This window comes from Ipomoea nil, unplaced genomic scaffold (genome assembly GCF_001879475.1).
Source record: "Ipomoea nil cultivar Tokyo-kokei standard unplaced genomic scaffold, Asagao_1.1 scaffold1026, whole genome shotgun sequence".
NCBI classification, from domain to species: Eukaryota; Viridiplantae; Streptophyta; class Magnoliopsida; order Solanales; family Convolvulaceae; genus Ipomoea; species Ipomoea nil.
Window position 1 is genome coordinate 3,118,005 of NW_017617454.1, and position 27,241 is coordinate 3,145,245.

General features: G+C 37.3%; 3 protein-coding genes across 5 annotated transcripts in view; all 3 read right to left on the bottom strand.

Moving 5' to 3' along the window:
- On the bottom strand, positions 1 to 17,910 carry LOC109180303 (8-hydroxygeraniol dehydrogenase-like). 3 transcript variants are annotated; one of them, XM_019329799.1, is made up of 5 exons: positions 17,659 to 17,910; positions 1,516 to 1,629; positions 930 to 1,431; positions 538 to 691; positions 1 to 343 (listed from the first exon to the last, which is right to left on the bottom strand). In XM_019329799.1, exons 1-5 carry the CDS (start codon positions 17,757 to 17,759, stop codon positions 141 to 143), a joined length of 1,074 nt encoding a protein of 357 aa, XP_019185344.1. In that variant the 5' UTR covers positions 17,760 to 17,910; the 3' UTR covers positions 1 to 140. The 3 variants fall into 3 exon arrangements, with proteins under 3 accessions (XP_019185344.1, XP_019185345.1, XP_019185343.1); XM_019329800.1 differs by lacking the exon at positions 17,659 to 17,910 and adding an exon at positions 1,749 to 1,906; XM_019329798.1 differs by lacking the exons at positions 1 to 343; positions 538 to 691; positions 930 to 1,431; positions 1,516 to 1,629 and adding exons at positions 16,232 to 16,627; positions 16,703 to 16,856; positions 16,952 to 17,567 and having other exon boundaries at positions 17,659 to 17,858.
- On the bottom strand, positions 7,802 to 9,229 carry LOC109180307 (8-hydroxygeraniol dehydrogenase-like). Its single transcript, XM_019329810.1, has 4 exons — positions 9,099 to 9,229; positions 8,395 to 9,010; positions 8,127 to 8,280; positions 7,802 to 8,019 (listed from the first exon to the last, which is right to left on the bottom strand). The coding sequence occupies exons 1-4, from the start codon at positions 9,194 to 9,196 to the stop codon at positions 7,817 to 7,819; spliced, it is 1,071 nt and encodes a 356-aa protein (XP_019185355.1). The 5' UTR covers positions 9,197 to 9,229; the 3' UTR covers positions 7,802 to 7,816.
- Positions 16,226 to 27,241, bottom strand: part of LOC109180304 (8-hydroxygeraniol dehydrogenase-like) — a 24,782-nt gene continuing 13,766 nt past the window's right edge. The window contains exon 5 of the mRNA XM_019329802.1: positions 16,226 to 16,392. The gene's annotated coding sequence lies outside the window, so the exon portion shown is untranslated. The remainder of the gene's footprint in view (positions 16,393 to 27,241) is intronic.

Here is a 27,241-nt window from a genome sequence, read left to right on the forward strand (position 1 = left end):
GAGGGATTGAAGAAATAAGCTGGAGGCCAGAGGTACGGTCCTCAATATTATTATATTCTCAAATCTCAATCATTCAAATTTCTGTGACACCAAATTCTTCCTTCAATTCATTCTATCACAAATATGAAATATCTCAATCCTTAAGCGGCTTTCAATGTGTTCCCAATATCCAAAACAAATCTGTATTTCACATCCGCGTTGGCAAGGCGCTCAATTGCAGTGTTCACATAGTCCACTGGAACAACCTCAACCTCAGGTACTACGTTGTGCTTTGCCGAGAAATCAAGCATCTCTTGCGTCTCTTTTATCCCTCCTATCAGACTCCCTGCCACTACCTTCCTACCTGTTTTTCCAGTTTATGATAAATGGTACATTAGATTTCTCAGTTTACGCTAGACTAATTATATACTTGAGAGGAAGTTGCCCCATCAATCTCAGGTTTCCACCCCTGCCTTTAAAGTAAGACTTGGTGATTGGTTAAACCAACTGAGCTAATCTTGCCGGGCGAAAAATGTAAAGAATGAGTGAAGGACTTACCCATTAGCAAGGGGAAAACTGGGAGTTCAAGTGGCTTTTCTGGTGCACCAACCATGACAAGTTTTCCATTAGTCTTCAATAAGCTTAGCAGCGGCAGAAGAGGATGCACTGCAGCAACTGTGTCAATTATTCCATCCAATGTGCCTGCTGCACCCTAATTAAATTAATCCACCCAAAAAACATCATTAGAACAACATCTAAACATGATCAAGAATACAAAAAAAAAGTTGCCCACACCAGCATCTCATTATTTCTTGAATAGTAGATTGCCAGCAAGAACACATGATCGAGCCCTAAACAGTATGGATTGGGTGGGCTCCTTGTGAGAGCCAGGTACTCGTCATCCCACCTAATGGGTCACTAAAATGTCCCAAAAGAAGTGATTTTGTTACCTGCATCTGATCAGCATCACGGCTAATCAAGAAAGAGTCAGCACCAAATTTCTCAATGGCTTCTTGCTTCTTACTAGCTGAGGTGCTTATCACTGTCACATGACACCCAAAACTCTTAGCGTACTTCAAAGCCATATGGCCAAGCCCACCAAGACCCACAACGCCAATGTGCAATCCAGGCTTGTCAAGTCCGTAGTATTTCAACGGGCTATACGTCGTGATCCCGGCGCAGAGGAGAGGTGCCGCCTCCAATGGCAAATTTTCCGGCCAACGGACCACGAAGTGCTCATCGGCAACCATGATGTCGGAGTAGCCTCCGTATGTTATGGTCCCGGCAGCATTGTACGTCAATACGAGTTGTGGGCAATAATTTTCCAGATCGTTCTCACAGCTTTCGCATTTGCGACAAGATCCTACTAAACACCCAACCCCAACCTTGTCACCAACCTTAAATTTCTCAACCTTGCTGCCAATCTCAGTCACCACACCAACAATCTCGTGCCTGTATGTATATCGTATAATTGGAGTTCTGGGGGCTTAAGATTAATCTGGCAAAAAAAAAAGTGAAATAAAGATTGAAGATTACCCGGGCACAAGTGGATAGACAGTGTTACCCCATTCATTCTTCATTTGGTGAAGATCAGAGTGGCAAATGCCACAGTACAAAACCTTGAACTGCACATCTTTTTCACCTGTTTCTCTGCATCCATATACAAACCCAATCTAAGTACGACAAGTATAAACTCACAAGAGACCGATCGATACCAAAATGCGTCTCAGTTATAGCGATCCAATCAAAAAGTTATGGACTTTGCATACCTTCTGGAAAATTTGAAGGGAGAAAGAAGCCCAGATGTGTCCCTAGCTGCAAATCCAAGGGCCTTCACAGGGTGCTCTTCTTCATATGATGTTGCCATCCCGCCGTATAAGAGACAGATAAATCTCTGGAAAGAAATCAGAAATGCTGAGAAAATGGAATGGTGGTATGGAGAGCTAGCCAAGTGGGGTGTATATATATATAGGGTTAAGAACTGGAGTATAGGGTAAAATAAGTCATCAAACTTTATCCGACCCCTGAATTTTTTAAAATAAATTATTAAATCCATTACACTTTATCTATTTTATGTAATTAAAATAAATAGTCAATTATTTAAAGGTAACGAGTAAAAATGTTAACATGCTAATATATTAAAAAAAAAAAAGAAAATTAAAAATAGAGAAATCGACAACTTCTCTCTCCAAACTCTCGATGAAGAAGACAGAGGTCGGCGAAAAGGATGCCGGAAAAAGTTTATTACAAGCGATCATTATATATATAATTTTTAAAAATAAGTTATTTCTAATTTTTGTTATAAAAAACTTGCATGTCACCTTATATAACATTAGATTTATCGAATAATTAACTTAATTGTAACAATTTGATAAGTTATCAGTTTATTTGTATCAAATTGACGAGTTTGGCGGTCATTATATATATCTAAAATACATAATCGGCATCAAATTAATATCATCCGTCATTTTCTTATTTAGGCTTTGTTAATTATGATAATATTTTAAAATGCACAAGGAAATCAAATCAATTTTCATTTATTACGATTTTGGTTTAGGATGGAAAGCCGATCATAATACATTGAACTGATTGAAGTTGGATAATCATACAAATCTGATTGTCTCAATTAAGTTGTTTCAAAATTTCTCAAATGAAAAGGACTAAAATAAATATCCCAATAACGAATAACCTAATTTTGGAGGTGTAAAATGGATGAGTTAATTATCTACAAAGTGTTTTTTTCCGTTCCTTAGTTTTATTATAGTTGAGTTAAAAATAATGTCAATACTTATCAATATGAAAATGTAATACGTATATTGAAAGATGTAATACTAATTAGAAATAAAATATTTCTTACTTATAAGGGAATATGTAATACTTTTGAGGACAAAAGTAATATTTTTACATTTTTTCTTTAAAAAGTATTATATTTTACCATATAAGTAATAAATATTTTATTTCTTAGTAGTGTTACATTTTCTAGTATAAGTATTACATTATATTTTAACTGACCAATCTATGGACAATGATCCGTGAGACGTTCACACCAACTTTAACCATAAATTAAATGTCACCTAAATTACCATATTTTTTACTTTTCTGATCTTATTTTATTAATTAAAATATTTTGATTGTTATGGCATCCCAACTCTATCTTGGTCCTTATGACGATATATGAAGACGAGTTTGGTTGTTGTCATCCAAACCCAAATGAAGGCGAAGTGTCTTTCTTCCAAAATTGGGCAATGATGCTTTGTCTTCATCTAGACTAGATCAGAACCTGGAGGGTGTGGTTGAGTAGAAGAGATTCATCCATCCTTAACCAAAGGTTAATGGTTCGATCATTGACTTTGGGAATGAAGCAACCTTAAATCTCCAGATCAGCTGTCTGTGCCTACAATTTAGCTAAGGGATTAGGTCTCACCCAAAAGAGGTGCCTAGTCACTGTGTCCGACAATGGAAATCTGTGTATACCCAGAAAATTAAAAAAAAAAAAAAAAAGGAATAAGGGTCAAATAGGCCATCGAACTGCACAAGATAATGCAATTAGGCCACTGAACTTAAAAAATCAACAATCGGGTCCCTAAATTAACCAATTTCAAACAAATCTTCCAATTTGTAGGTTTCTAACGGATTAACAGGTCATCCTCCCAAATTAATTATTTTTTAAAAAATAAAATTTAAAAATTAATTATTTAATTTAAAAAAAAAAAAAAAAAAAAAAAAAAAAAAAAAACAGAAACGGCCGGAGACGAAGAAACTTCTTCGTCTCCGGCCAGTTTCTTCGTCTCCGGCCATGGAGACGAAGAGTTTCTTCTTCTCCATGGCTGGAGACGAAGAAACTCTTCGTCTCCATTGTCGGAGACGAAGAAACCGTCTCCACGGCCGGAGACGAAGAAACTCTTCGTCTCCGGCCGTGGAGACGAAGAGTTTCTTCGTCTCCAGCCATGGAGAAGAAGAAACTCTTCGTCTCCATGGTCGGAGACGAAGAAATCTTCGTCTCCGGCCGGGGAGACGAAGAAACTGGCCGGAGACGAAGAAGTTTCTTCGTCTTTGGCCGTTTCTGTTGTTTTTTTTTTTAAAAAAATTATTATTTTAATTTTAATAATTAATTTTAAAATTTTATTTTTTAAAAAATAATTAATTTGGTTGTTGACCTGTTAGAAACCTTCAAGTTAGATGAATTGTTAGGAATTTGTTAGTTTAGGGACTCAATTGTTGGTTTTTTGGGTTCAGTGGCCTAATTGTATTATCATGTGCAGTTCGATGGCCTATTTGACCATTTTTCAAAAAAAAAAAAAAAAATCTAGACTAGATCAGATGAAGATTGTCAAAGTTTAGATGAAAGGTCTTCATCAATCATCTAGATTTAAATGAAGCTAGCTTTGGTAGCCATTAACTAAGAAAAGATGTGGAGGGTTGTGGGCAAAGAGCATATATAGGGCCAGGCCACAAGCAATGGCAATGGCAATTAGAGTAATGGTCAACTTCATTCGTTTTATTAGTTTTTATAGCAACCAAGGTGAATGTTGTCATGGTAGTCGTTTTTTATTCTTGTTATTCGGTAGAACGAAAGAACTTTATCTTAATCAAAGATATAACTAGATTGTTATGGTAATTATTATTATTATTTTTTAAAGATGATGTTGCATCTAATATGACTTTTAAGTTCTTGTTCACATGTAATGATAGGCCATAATGGTTCGATTACTTCTTCTTCTTCTCTCTTTTTTTTTTTTTTTTTTTTTTTTTTTTTCTTAAAGGTTGAGCAATTTTTGGTAGTTTAATAGTCTAGCTGTATTTTTTAAAAATAATTTAAGGACTTATTTTACCTACCCAAAATTTTATTTGATAGAAAATAATTTTATTCTGTATATTCTATCAAAGAGCTATTAGATGAGATAAATTGCAAATCGACTAAAATAAAACTTTAAGGTGATTGGTCGAATCAACTAAGCTAGTCCCTTGTGGTCACTTTTTTCATTTGAATAATGGCTTAAATTGATTTAACTTAGTAAATACTTTAATATTTTTTTAAAAAAATATTTATTTTGATTAAATTTTTTAAGAAATATTTTATTATAAAATGTGAATATATTATATATGACATAATTAGGAATTTGTTAAATTGATATATAACGAGTTATTTATGTAAAAATTTATTAAATGATCAAAAATTAAAGAAATAATTTATATTGGCGGAACAAAAAAAAAAAAAAAAAAAAATAGAGCTATCTGTTGCATTGTGTTTTTGCATTAATTTATTTATTTTGGCAGATGCCCGCAAATTATGCTGTGCAACCGTGTGCACCATATATGGTGCACACGGTTGCAAAAACGACGTCGTTTTGACTAAAAACGCGTGTTCCACTTTAAAAAAAAAAATAAAAAATTCAAGTTCGATTCCTGACAATAGCATTTTTTGTGCATAATTTGAATTATATATCTACAAATTCATAACTATATATCCACAAATTCATAACTATATATACACAGTGAATGAATAACACAAAATCCAGAATGAATGAACTAAATATCCATAAATTCATAACTATATATCCACAAATTCATAACTATATATCCACAATAATTCTGTTGAGGGGAATCGAAACTGATTTTTTTTTTTAAATGAAACGCATGTTTTTAGTCAAAACGACGTCGTTTTGCAACCGCATGTACCATGCATGGTGCACACGGTTGCACAGCATAACTATTGGCAAATGACGGAACTAGTTTTGCGCTGGCCCAAACAAGTAAACATGGTTTTATTTATTTATTTATTTTTTGGGTATACACATGGTTTCCGCAAATTATGCCCTGGAAACGTGTTCACCATGAATGGTGAACACAGGTCCAAACGGTGTCGTTTTTACGAAAGATTTTTTTTTTTTTTTTTTTTTTTTAGTTAATGTGTTGTTAACGACGCGCGTTTGTTCAGATTATGAATTTTCTGTTATGAGATTATGAATGTACTGTAAATTCATAATCGCATAAAAGAAAAACATTTATTAAATTATGAATTTTCTGTTATGAGATTATGAATTTACAGTTATGTAATTATTAATTTTCTGTAAATTCATAATCTCATAACAGAAAATTCATAATTTCATAACAGAAAATTCATAATCGCATACCAGAAAATTCATAATCGCATACCAGAAAATTCATAATCTCATAACAGAAAATTCATAATTTCATTACAAAAAATTCATAATCTCATAAAAGAAAATTCATAATTTCATAACTGCACATTCATAAATCTATGTCTGCGCATTCATAATTTATGAATGTTGAAGAAACTTGCGCGAAGAGGAAGTGAAACCGCGAAATGTGAAAATGAAGAAGAAAAGTCGCGCGGTTAATTAAGAAAAAAAAAAGAAGAAGATAACGGTGCACCGTACCGTTGGAACCGTGTTCACCATGGATGGTGAACACAGTTCCATGGCATAACAATTGCATGGTTTCCACCATCGCTGAATTGTAGGCACCTCTTTTGGGTGGGACAGCTGACTTGAAGATTTAAGACTGTTCCATTCCCAAAGCCAATGATCGAACCATTGACCTTTGGTTAATGATGGATGAGTCTCTTCCACTCAACCACACCCTCCGAGTTATGGTTTTAATTTATGAAATCTATATTAAGATTATAAGATATCATTAGTGAAATTCTTGAGTGATACTTAAACATATTTATAATTAATTTATTATAAATATTATATTATAATTAAATAAATAATATTTTAAATTTTCAAACATTTTTAATATTTAATTGTTTTCTTATCAAATAAATTAAAATAGATCTTCAATTTTTTTTAAAGAGAATATTTGATAGATGGTAAATCACAATTCAACACATATATTATAAATATCACACTCATAAGTACAATACATATATTAGATGTGTTTAATTTTCACATATTTTACTTTATTGAAAAATCATAAGGCAATGTTTTTAAAGAGGTAAATGCTCAAGAAATATGATAACTTTACCAGTTAAAAAGTTTACAAGAAGTCAAAATAAGTTTACAAAGCCATCTTTTATTATAAATTCAAGGGAAAAGGGTCAAATAGGCCCTCGAACTTTAGCTTAAAAGTCAATTAAGTCCCTAAACTTTTTAAAGGTGCAATTACACCCATCAACAATTCATTTAAGTGCAATGAAGCCCAAAAACAAATTAATGACCTGCTATCACAAGTCATTAGGGTTCAGGCCACCTTCCGGCGAATTTTTCGACAAAAAAAAAAAAAAAAAGTGACCGGCGAAATTTTCGGCAAATCTGGGTCGGTTTCTGGTCACTTTTTTTTTTTTTTTTTGTCGGAAAATTCGCCGGAAGGTAGCCTGAACCCTAATGACCTGTGATAGCAGGTCATTGTTTTTGGGCTTCATTGCACCTAAATGAATGTTAATGGGTGTAATTGCACCTTTAAAAAGTTTAGGGGTCTAATTGACTTTTAAGCTATAGTTCGATAGCCTATTTGACAATTTTTCTTAAATTCAATAATAAAATTTTAGGACTTTACATTAGACACTCATTCATCCCAAAAGGTCGAATCCCCCAACCTAGAAGTTTGTTCAAATTTATGTTTTTGGTGATGCACGGGAAGGCGCGACCACACTTAAACTCAACTTGACCCCCATGCCATGTCACACTAGCTAGTAAGATTTGATCCCGAGTCATTGTGTCTAAACTTTATCCATGTGAACAACTAATCTAAGCTACACATGCAAGCATTACATTACACACTCATTACTATTGAAATAATACAAAACTTGCTCCGAATGACTTCTATGACCACAAATATTCGTTTGTAAAACCAAATGTGGTTTAATATGTGTTTATTGAGAATTGAGAGTTTTGGCAATGTCAAGGACAAATCTATATTTCACATCAGCTTTCACGAGACGTTCCAAAGCAGTGTTGACATAGTCCATTGGGATAATCTCAACATCTGGTGTTATATTGTGCTCTGATGAAAAATCTAGCATTTCTTGTGTCTCCTTCATCCCACCAATGCAACTCCCAGCCACCAATTTCCTACCTGTTAATTAGTTCACACAAATATGCATCAACATTAAGGTATGATAATAAAAACCCAAATCCCAATTTAATTATATATACAAGGATGGATATATATGATGTGCTTACCCAAGAGCAATGGATACACTGGCAAATCAAGTGGCTTTTCTGGGGCACCAAGCATTACCAGCTTTCCATTAATTTTCAATAAACCCAGTAATGGCAGAAGAGGGTGAACTGCAGAAACTGTGTCTATTATACCATCGAATGTGTTCATTGCAGCCTACTCAAAATACCAACCAACAATGATAGTATATAATAAGTACCATATCCCTTCAAGGCTAGCTTCAACCCACAGTAATTTATATATGTAATTAATGGATTATTATATTGTTACCTGCATTTGTTGTGGGTCAGGGCTAATCAAGAACGAGTCTGCTCCAAGACGTTGAATAGCCTCTTCCTTTTTACTAGCGGAGGTGCTGATCACCGTCACCTTAGTTCCAAAAGCCTTGGCGAACTTCACAGCCATATGGCCAAGGCCGCCTAGACCCACAACGCCGATGTGCATTCCGGGCTTGTCCAGTCCATAGTATCTCAAGGGGCTATAAGTTGTGATTCCGGCACAGAGCAATGGAGCTGCCTCCATGGGTAAATTTTCCGGCCATTGGACAACGAAGTGCTCGTCGGCGACCATGATGTCGGAGTAACCACCGTACGTGATGGTTCCGGAAGCATTGTAGGTTTCTACATTTTGGGGGCAGTAGTTTTCTAGATCATTGGCACAATATTCGCAGTTGCGACAGGATCCAACCAGACATCCCACGCCTACTTTGTCGCCAACCTTAAAATTCTCGACCTTGCTCCCAACCTCAGTCACCACACCAACAATTTCGTGGCCGGGTACAATGGGATAGGTAGTGAAACCCCATTCATTCTTGATCTGGTGAAGATCGGAGTGGCATACCCCACAGTACAAAACCTTGAGCTGCACATCCTTTTCGCCCGTTTCCCTGCACCCAGAAATTAATTTTCACAACTATATATGCATTCAATTCGCTACGGATCAAAATTGACCCAAACAGAAATTATTTGGCATACCTTCTGGAAAACTTGAAAGGAGATAGAACCCCAGAGGTGTCCCTGGCTGCCCATCCAAAGGCCTTCACGTGCTCGTTTTCATAACAAGTTGCTGTCATTTCCCTTATTGAGAAAATGAAGAAAAGAGCGATCAGAAATCTTGGAAACACAAGCAATTAGAGAATTGAGTGAGACTGTGAGAGTAATGGTCAGGGCAATGCGTTAATTATAAAAGAGAGAAGTTTTGTGAATAGTGGGTAGCGTGACGTAGGCGGTGAAGTACTCTTGCACTTAAATAAAAAATTCATTTAAGTGCAACGGGCCAAGTGCAGACATTTTTAAATAAAAAATTCATTTTTTTTAAAAGCAAATAAAAAATTCATACTCGGTGGCATATACACCATTGCATGTGGTGGCACCTTTCCCGAATACAACGAAGGGAATAACTTCTTTTACTTTAGCATACTGAATAATATATATATATATAGTTAGGATCATATGAGAACATGTGCTTAGGTGAGAATGTGAGAACACATCATGTGCATCCATTGAATATTTTTTAATGGTCTAGATTATATTAAGTGTGTGTGAACATGCATTAAATGTGTGCAAACACACTAAATCGCGTTTGCACACATTTAATGTGCGTTCGCACACACTTAATATAATCTAGATCATTAAAAAATATTAGATGAATGCACATGACGTAGCGTGGGTAGCGTGACGTAGGCGGTGAAGTACTCTTGCACTTAAATAAAAAATTCATTTAAGTGCAACGGACCAAGTGCAGACATTTTTAAATAAAAAATTCATTTTTTTTAAAAGCAAATAAAAAATTCATACTCGGTGGCATATACACCATTGCATGTGGTGGCACCTTTCCCGAGTACAACGAAGGGAATAACTTCTTTTACTTTAGCATACTGAATAATATATATATATATATATATATATATATATATATATATATATATATAGAGAGAGAGAGTTAGGATCATATGAGAACATGTGCTTAGGTGAGAATGTGAGAACACATCATGTGCATCCATCGAATATTTTTTAATGGTCTAGATTATATTAAGTGTGTGTGAACATGCATTAAATGTGTGCAAACACACTAAATCGCGTTTGCACACATTTAATGTGCGTTTGCACACACTTAATCTAATCTAGACCATTAAAAAATATTAGATGAATGCACATGATGTGTTCTCACGTTCTCACCTAAGCACATGTTCTCATTGGAACCCTACCCTCTATATATATATATATATATATATATATATATATATATATTAAGGGAAGTGGATGTCACCATAATCAACCGAAGCTCGAATCAACCATTTAGAGAGCAACTTGGTATCAGTATACCACAAAATTTTTGATATATTTATTCTTGTTTAAATATCTGATTTAATTTTTCATATTACATTTTTGTAAACATTAAATATTTTAATTAAAAACTCAATACTTTTATATATTATTATATATTAATTATTACTCTACTTTATCAATAACTCAATAATTTTAAATATTCTACAATAATATTCATTTTTCAACTGAATAAGTGTTATCTATTAATAATAATAAAGAAAATGTCAACACTATAGTATGTATATATAGTCCAATTTAAACAACGAGTCTAACAAACATGAATCTGGTGTGGGTAAACCAAACTATAAACATAAACAATAATAGTACATGTCTCGCAATAAAAACATGTGCATGCTGTTGAAAGGGAGTCACATATTCATTAAATTGGAGTGTAAAATTTGAATTATTCGTTTTATTCTTCATTTTAACACATACTTCACGTCAAAGTTAACAGAGACTATTTTGACTTAAAATTCAATAGTCGGAGGACCATTTTGGTTGCAATTAAAAGTCGATGAACCAATTTAAGAAAATGTCATAGAAGAAGGACCATTTTGAGAATTAGTTCTGATTTTAATTTCTGAACTCCTAAGGACAAAATAGAATTGGCATGGCAACATTGAACCAAGTTGGTTTGCTTGGTTTGATAACCAGTTCAATTCCGTGGGAACAACCTAAACCAAGTCAATCAGCTATGAATAATTCAATTTGTTTTTAGTCTTTTGTCAATTAAAATCACAAAGACTATAACAATATCGGAGCGTTATGCCATGGAATGGTGAACACGGTTCCAACGGTGTTAGTACACCGTTATCTTCTTCTTTTTTTTTTTTTTTTCCTTAATTAATTGCGTGACTTTTCTTCTTCATTTTCACATTTTGCGGTTTCACTTTAATTTGATGTGAACAATGATTTCGGACATTCATAAATTATGAATTCATGCCTGCACATTCACTTTGGAACCATGCCTACACATTCCCGTCCGAAATCACGGACATTCATAAATTATGAATCCATGCCTGCACATTCACTTTGGAACCATGCCTACACATTCACTTTGGAACCATGAGATTATGAATTTTCTGTTATAAGATTATGAATTTTCTGTTATGAGATTATGAATTTTCTGTTATGAGATTATGAATTTTCTGTTATGCGATTATGAATTTTCTGTTATGAGATTATGAATTTTATGAAAATTCATAATCTCATAACAGAAAATTCATAATTTGATCAACGCGCGTCGTTAACTCCACATCCACGAACTTTTTTTTTTTTTACCTAAAAACAACGTCGTTTGGCCTTGTGTTCACCATTCACGGTGAACACGTTTCCAGGGCATAATTTGCCAACAATATCTTTGGTTCATTGAATATGTTAGAAATAAAATATTATTATCAAAAATAGACCTATTCCGTCATTTGACAAATTATTTTATTTTTGAAAATAGTATTCCAGTGAATGATTTTATTCCCCCTCCCATCGGGGATGAGAGTTCTCATAATTAGCATAATTTGGTAATATATCATTTATCCTTATTTACTTTTATTATTTATAAATATCATAATTAGCACAATTTGGCAATATATATATATATATATATATATATATATATATATATATATTATAATCAAAATAACAATAATTATTATTTACTATGTATTCTATATATTATAATAACAATAGCAATAATTATTTATTATTAGGCTAATCTCTATTTGCTAAATCTAGAGGATAATTTTGTGTTTCAAATGTTTATTACGGTATATTTCTATTCTTCAACCTAACCAAACACTACAATATATTTTTACAATTAATTCAATAAAATTTTAAACATGATTTGGATAGGGGCTGCGCGAACGCAAGCCCCTGCTACCACAAATTATGACGTAGGCTCCACCTATTAGGTAGACCTTAGCCTAATGCCCCTCCAAAGTGCAATAGAGGTCACTAGCCTAAGCCATGAGTCTTGATGATCACTCATTGACTCCGTCCAGGTAAGTATGTTATTCGTTGTTCGTTGGTCCCTTTTTATTAAGCTCTACAGAGCTCCTGCTTTCGTTTTGTTTCGATGTGGGATGTAGGGGACAAAAATAGTTTCTTCTTAATTTGCTCCTTTCTTCTCATTTCTAGTCCCTTTTACTATAGTTCGTTTTCGTTTTCTTGCTTATGTTTACAATGGATCGGAAAAATGAATTAGCACATAGCTATACATATGAAAATTCCATAAACTTATAAGTTTTATCCTCCTTAAGTACTTGTTGAGCCGTGGCGGTGTTGTACCACCTTTGGAAGGTGAGAAATGTAGCGGTTTGGGAGGCTAAATTTTCCATACCGAAGGGTGTTTGTAAGGCGGTAGAGTCATCAACAACCAATTCATGGCGACTGGTCCATTACAGCCCGACGTCAGGAAGAGCCACTTTTGGTGCTGCTCTTTTCCTGCCAACTAGAAGTTTTAGTGTTGCGATGAACGGAGTCTTGTCGAATTGCTCATGCCCTCTGATGGCGGAAATGTTGGCTTGTAAAGAAGTATGCTTTCTTGGCTAAAAGAACGTGGGGTTTCCTCTATTATTTTACACACCAACTGTTCCCGGTTACACCATAATCTAACAGCATCCACGGTTGTGCTCCGGTCGTACGTTATTGCTACGGATGGTTGTAGGGAAATTATGTCTTCTTTTCTTCCCCTCTCATAATTAACATAATTTGATAATATATCATTTATCTTTATTTACTTTTATTATTTAAAAATCTCATAATTAGCATAAGTTTGCAATATATATTTATTATAATAACAATAACAATAATTATTATTTACTATGTATTTATTATTAGGCTAATCTCTATTTGCTAAATCTAAAGGATAATTTTGTGTTTCAAATGTTTATTACGGTATATTTCTATTCTTCAACCTAACCAACACTACAATATATTTTTCCAATTAACCAAATAACAATTCAATAAAATTGATAAATAAAATTTTAAACATGAGTTGGACAGGGGTTGTGCGAACGCAAGTCCCTGCTACCACAAATTATGACGTAGGCTCCACCTATTAGGTAGACCTTAGCCTAATGCCCCTCCAAAGTGCAATAGAGGTCACTAGCCTAAGTCATGAGCTTTGATGATTACTCATTAACTCCGTCCAGGTAAGTATGTTATTCGTTGATCGTTGGTTCTTTTTTATTAAGCGCTGCAGATCTCCTGCTTCCGTTTTGTTTCGATGTGGGATATAGGGGACAAGAATATAGCTTCTTCTTTGCTCCTTTCTTCTTATTTCTGGTCCCTTAGCTTTTTCAGTAGTTCTTTTTCTTTTTCTTACTTAGGTTTACAATGGAAAAATGAATTAGCACATAGCTATACATATGAAAATCCCATAAACTTAGTTTAATCCTCCGATCCTTAAGTGCTTGTTGGTTACATCCCGACGTCAGAAAGAACCGCTTTTGGTGCTGTTCTTTTCCTGCCAACGAAAAGTTTTAGCGCTACGATGAACAGAATCTTGCCGAATTGCTCATGTCCTCTTATGGCAGAAACGTTGGCTTGTAAAGAAGTCCTTTCTTGAATAAAACAACATGGAGTTTCCTATATTATTTTACACACCGATTGCTTCGGGCTACACCATAATCTAACAGCATCCACGGTTGCGCTTCAATCGTACGTTGGCATTGCTACGGATGGTTGTAGCGAAATTACATCTTCTTTTCTTAATTGTTCTATTCGTTTAATTCCTAGATCTTCTAATAAGATAGTTCACCTTTTAGTTTCTAAGGACTATTCTTCAGGCTAACTCACGTATGGAACTCTGTCCCACATGACTTTATTTCCACTCTTATGCATTAATCTACCTCTTTTGATTGCTTTCAAAAAAGTTATTGTTCACGTGTAATGATAGGCCATAATGGATAGATTACTTTTTTTTTTTTTTTTGTCTTAAAGGTTGAGCAATTTTTGAAGTTTAATAGTCTAGTTGTATTTTTTGAAAATGATTTAAGGACTTATTTTACCTATCCAAAATTTTATTTGATAGAAAATAATTTTATTCTGTAATTCTACCCAAGAGCAACTAGATGAGATAAATTGCAAGTTGGCTAAAATAAAATTTAAGGTGATTGGATGAACCAACTAATCTAGTCTCATGTGGCCATTTTCTTCATTTTAATAATGGCTTAAATTGATTTAACTTATTAGTAAATTCTGAATTTTATAAAAAAAAAGTATCTATTTTAAGAAATATTTTATCATAAAATGTGAATATATTATATATGACATAATTAGGAAGTTGTTAAATTGATAACGAGTTAATTATGTAAAATTTTATTAAATGAAAAAAAAATTAAAGAAATAATTTATATTGGCGGAACGAAAAAAAATAGAGGTAGCTGTTGCATTTTATTTTTGCATTAATTTATTTATTTTGGCAGAGGCCGGAACTAGTTTTGCGTTGGCCCATATTATTGTGTGGACTAGGTCCACATAATGTTGTGTAAATCATAATAAAAAGTACATTTTTAAAATATTAAAAGTACATTATTTGTATACTGAATATACATTATTTAATAATATGGCTCACACAATAATGATTGAGTAGACATCATTTTAATTTTTGAACTCTATATTAAGTTACCATTAGTGTAATTCTTGAGTGATACTTAAACATATATATTATTAATTTGTTATAAATATTATATTATAATTAAATAAACAATATTTTAATTTTTCCAACATTTTTAATATTTAATTGTCTTCTTATCAAATTAATTAAAATAGATCTTCAATTAATTTTGTTTAGAGAAAATATTTGATAGATGGTAAATCACAATTCAGCACATCTAATATTGTAAAGAGTTAATTACCAAAATGGTCCCTTGACTATAGCGAAATTATCAATTTGGTTCTTGACTATTTTTTTTTTAACCAATTAAGTCCTTCAACTTTAAAATTTTTAACCAATTTGGTCCTCCGTTAGTTTGATCGTTAGTCAACCGTTAACTTGGGACCAAATTAGTAATTCCGCTATAGTCAAGGGACCATTTTGGTAATTAACTTTAGGGGTGGACAATTCAATTTAGTTTTCTCGAACCGAACCGAACCGAACTAGTTTGGTTCGGTAATATACTGAACAACCGAACGGTATTGGATTCTTGTATATCGAACGGTTTGATAAAAAACTGATCCGAATTGTTCAGTAAAAAATTGAACTGAACCGAATACCGTTTGATTTTTTTTAAACAATATAATAATAATAATAGTTCTATATTATGTGTTATGGTGTTTACATAGTCAATATCCAAAGTCTAATATATAAAAAAATAACAATCCAAAGTTCAAACGGTATTCGGTTCGGTTCGAATTTTTACCGTACAATTCGGTATACAAGAATCTATTACCGTTCGGTTGTTCGGTATATTACCGAATCTAACTAGTTTGGTACGGTACGGTTCGAGAGAACTGAACCGAATTGCCGACCCTTAAAGTTATTTACCAAAATGGTCCCTTGACTATAGCGAATTACCAATTTGGTCCTAAGTTAACGGTTGACTAACAATCAAACAAACGGAGGACCAAATTGGTTAAGATTTTTAAAGTTAAGGGACTTAATTGGTCAAAAAAAATAGTCAAGGACCAAATTATAATTTTACTATAGTTAAGGGACCATTTCGATAAATAACTCTATTATAAATATCACACTCATAAGTCATAAGGCAATGTTGTTAAAGAGGTAAACGCTCAAGAAATACAATAACTTTACCAGTTAAAAATTCAACAACAAGTCAAAATAAGTTTACAAAACCATCTATTATTATAAATTCAATAAATACGATAATAAAATTTTAGGATATTATTACATTACACACTCGTTTACTATTGAAATAATACAAAACTTAGAATCTCTCAAAATTATAATATTGTTCTCCGAATGACTTCCATGACCACAAATATTCTTTTGTAAAAGCAAATGTGGTTTAATGCTTAATCAGATTTGAGGGTTTTGGCAATGTCGAGGACAAATCTATATTTCACATCGGCTTTGACGAGACGTTCCAAAGCAGTGTTGATATAGTCCATTGGGATAATCTCAACATCTGGTGTTATGTTGTGCTTTGATGAAAAATCTAGCATTTCTTGTGTCTCCTTCATCCCACCAATGCCACTCCCAGCCACTAATTTCCTACCTGTTAATTAGTTCACACAAATAAGCATCAAATATTAATTATATATACAAGGATGGATGGATATGATGTGCTTACCCATGAGCAATGGAAACACTGGCAAATCAAGTGGCTTTTCTGGGGCTCCAACCATTACCAGCTTTCCGTTAGTTTTCAGTAAACATAGCAATGGCAAAACAGGGTGAACTGCAGAAACTGTGTCTATTATACCGTCCAATGTGTTCATTGCACCCTACTCAAAATACAAACCAATTAATAATGATAGTATATAATAAGTACCGTACCCCTACAAGACAGTAATTTATATATGGAGAATTGAATTGTTACCTGCATTTGTTGTGGGTCACGGCTGATCAAGAACGAATCTGCGCCAAGGCGTTGAATAGCCTCTTCCTTTTTACTAGCGGAGGTGCTGATCACCGTCACCTTAGTTCCAAAAGCCTTGGCGAACTTCACAGCCATATGGCCAAGGCCGCCTAGACCCACAACGCCGATGTGCATTCCGGGTTTGTCCAGTCCAAAGTATCTCAAGGGGCTATAAGTTGTGATTCCGGCACAGAGCAATGGAGCTGCCTCCATGGGTAAATTTTCCGGCCATTGGACCACAAAGTGCTCGTCGGCGACCATGATGTCGGAGTAACCACCGTACGTGATGGTCCCGTAAGCATTGTACGTTTGTACATTTCCGGGGCAGTAGTTTTCTAGATCATTGGCACAGTTTTCGCAGTTGCGACAGGATCCAACCAGACATCCCACACCTACTTTGTCTCCAACCTTAAATTTCTCGACCTTGCTCCCAACCTCAGTCACCACACCAACAATTTCGTGGCCGGGAACAATGGGATAGGTAGTGTTACCCCATTCATTTTTGAGCTGGTGAAGATCGGAGTGGCATACCCCACAGTACAAAACCTTGAATTGCACATCCTTTTCGCCCGTTTCCCTGCACCCATTAAAACCCAGAAATTAATTTTCACAACTATATATGCATTCAATTCGCTACAGATCAAAATTGAGCCAAACAGAAATTATACCTTCTGGAAAACTTGAAAGGAGAAAGAACCCCAGAGGTGTCCCTGGCTGCCCATCCAAAGGCCTTCACTGGGTGCTCGTTTTCATAACAAGTTGCTGTCATTTTTCTTATTTAGAAAATGAAGATAAGAGCGATCAGAAATGTTGGAAACACAACCAATTAGAGAATTGAGTGAGAGTAATGGTCAGGGCAATGCGTGCTTTATATAGAGAGTAAAGATTTGTGAATAGTGGGTAGCGTGACGTAGGCGGTGAGGTGGGTGGAAGTGGGGCCGTAAAACGTTCCGCTTGGTTTCCCAATGGATGAACAGAAAAGTCAACACGACAAGCCGTCAAGCACCCGAATTTGACGGAAGAATCTTCGATTCCTTAGAGTCTTGCACTTACGACCAAGTGCACACATTTTTAAATCAAAAATTCATACTCGGTGGCTCGGTAGCTCGGTGCTATACACACCATGCGGTGCCACCTTTCCCCACCTCCTCATCGGTTGTACATTGAAACAAATTTCTAACTTGTTCCACCGACTAACTCAAATTGTTCGATCAATCACTTTAAAATTCATTTTAGTCAGCAAAGAACTAACTAGATAACTTGTGATTTATCTTTAGGGTTCGGAGAATTTAAGATTAATATGATTTTAAGTTAAAAAATCTAAAATCCTCCTATTTCATTTTCTCATTCAAACTTTTGTAGTAAAACTTATTTGGTAATCAAATGTAAAATGGAAATTAAATAAAATCTATTAATTGATAATATTGTTTCCATATTTACGTATTAACCTAATTGGTAAATCTATTAATTGGTAATATTTTTTCCTTATATTCATTTATTTATGAAAAAATTACATCTTTAGTTCCTGAGGTATAACTAAGTTCCAACTCAGTCCCTAAGTTATGACCGTATCCGAGTTTAGTTCCTCAATTATGAGCAAAGTGGTGAGTTTGGTCCCTAGCATTAATATTTTGTGCTAACGAAAAACTTAAAAACAATGTAATAATAGATGGGTAAAATATGAATTTCAAATTATAATCCCCTTCTTATATTGAAACACATTGCGCAACAGTCATTCTTTTCTTCTTATACCTACAATCGAAGGTCTTTTTCTTCCCCAAAACTCTGAAATCTCAAATTCGTCCACTTCCAAGCTGTGAAATTCACAAGTAAGTTGTTTCTCTATTTTATATGTTTAAATAAATAATCAATATTTTTCGTATTTATGAGAATAAAAAGTAACTTCGAGGAGGTGTTTGCTAACTTCATGAAGAATATTGATTACTTTTTTTTTCTTGATAATCAATATCCTCCAAGTTACATATGAATTTAGTAAAATAGAAATCCCTAATTTATATTGATTTTTTAAAAAATATAAAAGAATAATTTGCTGAAAATGAATTTGATATTACTAATTGACTTAAAATATAAAAGGATCACTAATTGACTAATACTCTACCATTATATAATTTTACCCAAGTCATCTATCCAGATGGACTGAAGGTGTTAGCTCTATATGATGATGGACAGGATTGCGTTGCTACTACCAATGTCATCTACAAAGAGGTTTCAATAATGTGTAAATACAATAGTTGATATTATGTTTTTTTTTTTAAATGACAAAATTGCTATATATCTAGACAATATATCAATATATATATATATATATATATATATATATATATATATATATATATATATATATATATATATATATATATATATATATAGGCTATTTTTCTGGTGTGAACCATTAGTAATGTGTGAACTAGTGGATCAATCGGGAGCATTGGTGTTTTAGATCGGACGGCATCAAAGTAGACTACGCACATTGCTACCCTACAATACGCATCATGGGATACCCCCCCCCCCCATTACGTAACTCCCTCCCAAACGTATTTGAACAGAATTTCACCGTCCATACACCGCTAATAGTTCGCGTGGTTTACGGCATTGAGTGACGATGAGCATATCCGACGACGACGAACTCACAGGTACCCCCGCGTTCTTGCCGCATGGGTGACCGCCGGTGTCGTTTTTTTTCCCACCCCCCTACCCCGCCTAATATTCGACATGTGGTTTTGCAGAAGGCCGAATGGTGTCCCCGGACGCACATCGTTCTGTAGTGGGGTCATCACCGACTGAAGACCACCAATGGACACCACCCATGGATGCTTCATTAATGCCAGCAGTGGGACAAACAGGTATGCGGTTGCAATTTGAATCCCAATTTCGCTGTTATTATTCGTGTTTAGACCGATCCTGTAGTAAGCATGTGAACTGGTAGCTTTATGTGCATGCTGATGTAGTTCGAGGTTCAATTAATGCTTTAAACTTGTTTGCACTGCATTTAACGAGTGTGCTGCCATGCCTTGACTTAGGGGGGTGTTTTTGAATAGTTTTTAACATGTTTGTATGATTAATAGATTCGTACCACTCATATCAGAACGAATGAGCCCCCACCGAACGCTATATATTGTAGTCGGGTTTTTTTTTTTTTTTTTTTTTTTTTTTTTTTTTTTGGGTTGAATTTCACTACTATGTGGGCGTACAGCCAGTTTTAATATTGCCTAGTTGTTAGGATTGCATGGTTATAGTTTTTATTTATACCCTACCATGTGGCCTCTACTCTAGCTTCTGCCCTCATTAATACCAAAATAAAAGAATAAAACACCATTAGCACTTGAACGCCATATTGCACAAGTGTTCACAATCACTATTTTTTACGAGTTGCGGAAAAAAATAGAAGCAGCTTGTTTTGATTCTTTTGTGGTTGGTTTACGCCACGACGGGGATAACACCTATTATGACATTGCAGGTGAGGGCAACATTACTTCGACCGTACACTACAAGGCGGGTGGTAAAGGAACGTCATGCAATTGCAACTTGTTCCAAAGAATGGGCCTGGTATGTCGGCATATGTTCGTTGTTTTTCGGGGTGCACAGATGGAACAGTTACCCCCTACTACATTGTGAGCCGTTGGTGCAAACACCTCGACTGTGGTGCATACACGGGCCTACCCCTTGATGGCGACAGGCCAACGCCCGAAGTAACCCAACTATGGGCCGAGATAAACATGTGCGTGGGGATGGTAGGCAACAGCCTAGAGCGGCAAACGCGGATGGTCTTGGTTCTGAAGGATCTTACCACATTGCGATCTAAGCATTATGCGGCGTGGAGCCACTGGAAAGAATAAAAATCTTAGCCCCCGCCCAAGCGAAGAATAAAGGTACTGGGAAGCGTATCAAAAGCAACAGGGAGATGGCCATTGAGAAAAGTGCCAAACCCGAAAGAAAGTGTGGGATTTACGGGAAATACGTTCGGCATAACGCCCGTAGTTGCCCTTCAAAGTAACATGCCAGGAAATTTTAGTCTGCACTGTTATACCCTAACTGGGTAATTAATTCCCCTTCACTTTTGACTGTACTGCATTCGAGCCTGCACTGTTTACCCTTGACTGGGTATTTTATTCCCTTTTACTTCCGACTCAAGTTAGTGCGTTTTTTTTTTAAATTCTGTTACTGCATTCTTGTTATGATTGATTAGGTATTATATTCCCATTGACCAACTTAGGTACGTCGTTTGCATATAATCGGATTGGAATAAGCTTTTGTTAACATAAGAGAATAGACATCCAAGTTTCACCCGCAAAACGAGGAGCAACTGCAAAGCACTGCATATTTTATGTCTTTGTCCCATCAGTTTGCGAAAAATAATACTCCGCAACAGCTAGGCTCTTATCTTTTTAAACAAAAGTATCTTTTATGTGCGAGCCACCGAAAGCTAGAAGATGGTAATTCAGTGGACTAACTACTAGTAATAAATAAACTAACGAAAACTAAGCTCATCTACCCAACTAATGCTACCAAATGCGCTAAAGGCTGCTCCTCCGCTGTTTTGCTACCCGCCGTGCTTAGTGGAGCAGCTGCGCTACTCTCTGCCGTTCAAACTCACCCACGCGCGCTGCAATGTTGTGCGCATGCAGGTTGGCCTCACTGAGTATGATATTATGCATGTAGCGTTTGCGGAGGTTTACTATTTGGATTGCATTCCCACGTTGTAGGCCACTGTCCGAACTCGCACAATCCTGTCCAGCGAATGCCTCCATGTGCCGCAACGTGAAGATCCCGGAATCCATTGTAGAAGTCGTATCCCTCCACGCCATTTGCATCCTCTTTGGTTTCATGTTTCGTAGACGCGCAGCCCATGAGCCCTGAAGGTTGGAGTCTAGGTAGGTAGCAAGACACATGATCTGCAAACACACACATTTAGTATACATTACTTAGGCTCTTTTAGGGGGGTTGAATTGGATATAAATATGCTTGAAATGTGTTTGTTTTATGTTACCCGCATTCTTGCCTGGGGAAGGATCAATAAGGTTTGGATGTAACACGCATTACCTCACGCGCAACGCCCCCATCCAACACTAGCGGTGGGGTATGGAACTCATCATCCGTCCCGCTTTCATTGCCACTTACCATGACTACCTAGTGGTCATTATAGCCTGTACACAACAACAAACGAATAAAAACACTTTGAAGGATAACGAACTCAGTCACAAATGCATGTGGCCAGTAGGGGACATTACTTTCTGTTTTTTTTTTTTTTAATAACAAAACAACGATTTAAAACTGCACCAACAACACTGATGGGGTGTGAACCCCATGGGCTCGGGGCCCAAGAAGAAAAGAGATCAAACCCAGAAGAAGAAGAGAAGCCCAAGAAGAAAATGGAGTAAGCCCAAAAATAGATATGGGTCAAACCGAGGGGTCGGCTCGACCCAGGAGTCGGCTCGACCCAGGAGTCGGCTCGACCCGGAGGTCGGCACGGGTAGGGGGTCAGTCTAACTAGCCGTTATTCCTACATTATCACCCATGAAACCTATTTACTACCCTATTATTACCTAATCATTACCCTACTTACTAACTAGCCGTTAGACACTTTATCAACCAACTTAATACCTATAACCCCCTAATTATCACCCATCAATACCCTACTAATGGTCCAACGGACACTTTTGGGGATGTGCTAGCTATAAAAAGGAGAAGAAGAACACAAGGAAGGGGACCACTCATTCATACACACATGGGAGGACTCTCCCAAATACTACCACTCACTATTCTTTCATCCCCAAGAAGGCTCCATCACTCTCCCAAAGAGGAGGCACTCTTCCACAACCACTCTCCACTCGTCCAAGCAAGAAGACCACATGAAGAAGACTCTATATGGGAAGACTCCACCACTCTTCCACATACTCCATCTCAATGTACAAAGTATAGCTCTCTCCTTACACAAGATTTCCATATTACATATACAAAATAGCCATACAACATGTACAAAAGCACCTACAAAACACATAGTGGAGTTAGGCTTGTCACCGCCCAAAAAGGCCCGTGGTTTTCCTTTTGGTTTCCACGTACAAAAGCATTGAGTTATATGTTTCTACTTATTTTTCTATAAGCCGCATGTGAAAGGTGAATCCACCGACCAAGGTTGTGTTGGACCTCCTTGGGCCCGAAAACCCAAAAACCAACACTGGCGCCGTCTGTGGGGATCGTGACAAAAGGTCGCGTTTACCTCTTTGCCTGAGTAATTTCGAAGAGCGTCCGGTCACTACGGACGGAAGATGGAGAAGGTTCACGGAGAGCCGTAGACCAAGAAGAGGATTAGATCAGAGGAGAATCAAGCAAAGGAGACCGCGTGTTGAGGTCTACAAGAGGTAACCCCGAAATTAGACGTAATATTTAGATTAAAACACTCGGTAGTCGTTGGCAAAGAGTGGTCGGTCCCCCATACTGAGGGACTCGGCCGGGGGAATCAAGAAGTCGGGACGCCGAATAAATGGTTCCCCCATCACGACCTTAACGGTAGACACCGTGGTCACAATTATTTTCTCTATTTTTCTCTTGAGTATACGAAAAGCTTTGATTATATGGAGCCCGACAAGCAGTATGTTGTTAAAAGAGGCAATTGAGCACGCCGACAACGATCGTGGGGTTTTGCCCTTGGGATCAGTAAGGTGCACGATAACCAATTAAGACAAATTTTGAGGCATATGAAATGCCTTAGCCATCATGCATTCGCATAGCTCAAAAAAGGGTTATTCAAAATGAAGTTCTCAAAGTATGAGAATCAAAGCAGCACACACATGGCAAATAAGGATGGGGTACACCTATCTACTGTGTGGGGCAATCAAAAAGGGAAAATGGCCATATCTTTTACACATGGCATATGAAAGGTGGATAACCACTGTGCGTAGCAATCCAAAAAAAAAAAAGGGTTGATTTTCTACATCTCTACACATATGATATATGAAAAATGCATATCAAGTGTACGTGGAATGTTATGAGAAGACATACTTGGGAGTCTGACATACCCCCCATAAGCCAATAACAAAACAGTGCAAAAGGAGCGAATAGAGGATGCATCAACAAATTCTAAAGGACACATCTATACATGGAAGTTTTTATATCTAAAAGAAGGGAATGCATAGCCTACCACCATAGCAAGACTGGAGAAACACCTTGGTTCTGGTCTCTCTCCACCGACGCTACGCAGCTACTGCCGACAAGCCCGCGAGCTAATACCACTGCCAAGCGACTCCCGACCACGGACAGCCCTGCCACAGCCGACTCCTTCTCCAGGTACAGGGGTGGTCTTTCGAGTCCGCCGAGTCATACAGACGCGGTCGTTTGCTCATCAACCTCAAAAAAAATATTTAAAAAAAAAAAAACTCTCTCAAGCAGGAGGAGTTCATCGCCATGCTCCGCCGCGTTCTCGGCTCCTATCTCCGTAACCACGCCAAGTCCGGCAGCGCCACCTGCAAAATCCTAGCAGTCGATGCCCCTTCACCGCCTGGTCGCCGAAGGGGAGAAAAGAGATGCTGAGAAATTTATGTATCCAAGCTTTGTTCAGGAAAAATTGCATCAGAATGCATGGGGCTTTACACATGGCAAATTGCATAATTTTTGCAATCAAATACTCAAATATGGCTTGCAAGTCGCAATGCACTCGTAGCAACACAGGAAATTTTGTTTACCGTTTCTTGAGGAGTACATAGACACCTTGCGGTGGAGTATGGCAGCGCAACATGGAAATATCACCACCAAGCAATGATGGACTCGGCGCAGTAACCTGGTCAGTAATCCGGCGACTGCCCGCTTCACGATAAACAAGGATCAGTCTCTCACCGTTTGTTTGCGCCAAGAGAGTCGGCGAGAAGGACGGAAGGTAGTCTAAAAAAAAAAGTCGGTCCCCGGGGCATTTGAATCGGCTACAGTCGGGGTGAAGCAGATGAGTCGCAAGGCTTGCAGTCGGCGGATGGCGAAGAAGAGGACGGTGATCAGCCGGTGGCCAATCCACGGCAACTACATAAATCAACCGACTCCCCTGTATTTAAGAAAGTTACGCGGAGGTATTCCCACTGACTCCCATGTACCAGGGAACTAATGAAAGCTGGAGGAATTACAAAATTGCCAGGGTGTAGTTGGCCTCAAGTGAAAAGTAAGGCTTACTCGTTCCTTACTGGGGATACAAGCAATGCCCAGCGTGATGAGATGTACAAATCTTTGGAGGAAATTTGCGAGGAGATGAGAGTGGCAGGGCAGTCACCAAATACCGATTTTATACTTCAAGATCCTGATATAGATATACAGACAGAGAGAGAAAGGTGACACATTTTCCGTTACAGACGCCGGATTCTCTTCTCATTTCATGTGCTCCTCCACCGCAGGCACTCGACCTCATCAAGACGTTGTGATCCCCTTCAAAGATAATAATCATCGAGACTGCAAACGTGGAGCGTTACTGTCGCTGGTGATTCTTGTTGTCATATTCGTGAACCTCATGGAACAAAGCGTTCATTGTCGTTTCTCCAAGCCTGCTGAGTCCACATTATGCCGATCCCGCATTACTCGACTCGGCGATTAGACTCATGACACGGAGTCGGCGTCGATGGCGACAAAACTTCAAACTAGCAGTGCCGCCCACAAAATCCCAGCAGCCACAGCCGATTAGACCGCAAGTTGATGCCACTGCTGATCGATCGCAAGCCAAAACACCACCACCAGATCTTTCGATTGTCGACATGGGAAGAGTCGGAAAAAAGACGGACTCAAATCTTCATTCATGGATCGGTAGAGCGAGTAGATATATTTTAGATGAAGATGATGATAAGTCAGATCGTGACTTCGATAAACCACTCACCAAAAAGTTTATTGATGACCAACATCCGGGAGATTCATCAGAAGACAATCACATATAGAAATATAGTTAGACAGAGAAGGGCAGTCGACCACCATCATCTTTCACCAGAGTCGGCCATCAAGTTCTGAGGGGGCGATTGGCAGTATTTTATAATGAAAGGGAAGCAACTGGTTCTCTCTACCAAGAGCAGGAAATTATAACACGAAGCTTGGTTGCCCGGACTCCTTCGATCGAAGAATTAGCGTGGAGAAAGCTATAATCGCCATCATTACCCGCACCGAACAGACGAGTCATGCTCAAAATGTTACCACCATCATGCTCTGGAACTGGCGATGAGCAGAGTGAACCAGCAACTTGGAGTTACGGAGGAAGGTTTAGATGATTAAATATGGAGAATATGGGGCTTGCACGGTAATCGAGGAAAGATTATGGAATGTGCCATCTTCAACTCGCCTCCGGCAGACAGATCTAAATTATCCCTTTTTATACGCATTCACATATGGGAATTTCAAATTCATGCGTCAATTTCGCACATGAAAGCAATTAAAGAAAATGGGAAAATTGTGGAAGTTTGTACACATACGCGCAACGCCTGCAATATTTCGGGAAAAATAAAAGGCATATGGGGGGAGGATATCAGCATTATAGATGAACATATGGAGCTTCACAGCAAAGATTGAGTATGTGAATTGAGCATACGTGGTCATTGGTGGTGAAGTGGCGGACTCTAGGCACGAAAGAAAATAGCGTACCAAGGGTCCATAATGCTAGGTGCACAGATGCTGGTATAAAAATCAAAAGGGAGGCAGAAGCATGATGGAAATATTAAGGCATGAATGTATACATGGCGATGTATGGTGATGGAAAGCATGCAGATTTGCGAGGCCGACTCCAAGAGTCTGACCGAGTAGGTCCGCCCATTCGCGCTGGGCCGATCACTCCGTGTCGGACATTGGATTGTCCACCCAATCAGCTTCAAGGCCGACTCCAAGAGTCTGACCGAGTAGGTCCGCCCATTCGCGCTGGGCCGATCACTCCGTGTCGGACATTGGATTGTCCGCCCAATCAGCTTCAAGGCCGACTCCAAGAGTCTGACCGAGTAGGTCCGCCCATTCGCGCTGGGCCGATCACTTCGTGTCGACATTGGATTGTCCGCCCAATCAGCTTCGAGGCCGACTCCTAGAGTCTGACCGAGTAGGTCCGCTCATTCGCGCTGGGCCGATCACTCCGTGTCGGACAACAGGATTGTCCGCCCACCTAGATTCAAGGTCAACCGCCGAGCGCCTGGACCTCAGGTGATTGACCCATCCAGTTATATGGATAGAAGATGAAGAAGGGGGAAAATTACAAACACGCAAAAGTACCGACGATCTCTCCAAAGTCAG

Bases quoted from the DNA above. Each gene is read 5' to 3' on its own strand.
- LOC109180307 (XM_019329810.1), bottom strand. From the start codon at position 9,196: ATGACAGCAACTTGTTATGAAAACGAGCACGTGAAGGCCTTTGGATGG. The intron at 9,011-9,098 runs GTATGCCAAATA...TTCTGGGTGCAG, and splicing joins CCTTTCAAGTTTTCCAGAAG to GGAAACGGGCGAAAAGGATG. The intron at 8,020-8,126 runs GTAAGCACATCA...ACTAATTAACAG, and splicing joins AGTGTATCCATTGCTCTTGG to GTAGGAAATTGGTGGCTGGG.
- LOC109180303 (XM_019329799.1), bottom strand. From the start codon at position 17,759: ATGACAGCAACTTGTTATGAAAACGAGCACCCAGTGAAGGCCTTTGGA. The intron at 1,630-17,658 runs GTATAATTTCTG...ATATGGATGCAG, and splicing joins CCTTTCAAGTTTTCCAGAAG to AGAAACAGGTGAAAAAGATG. The intron at 692-929 runs GTAACAAAATCA...TAATTTAATTAG, and splicing joins GTGATGCTGATCAGATGCAG to GGTGCAGCAGGCACATTGGA.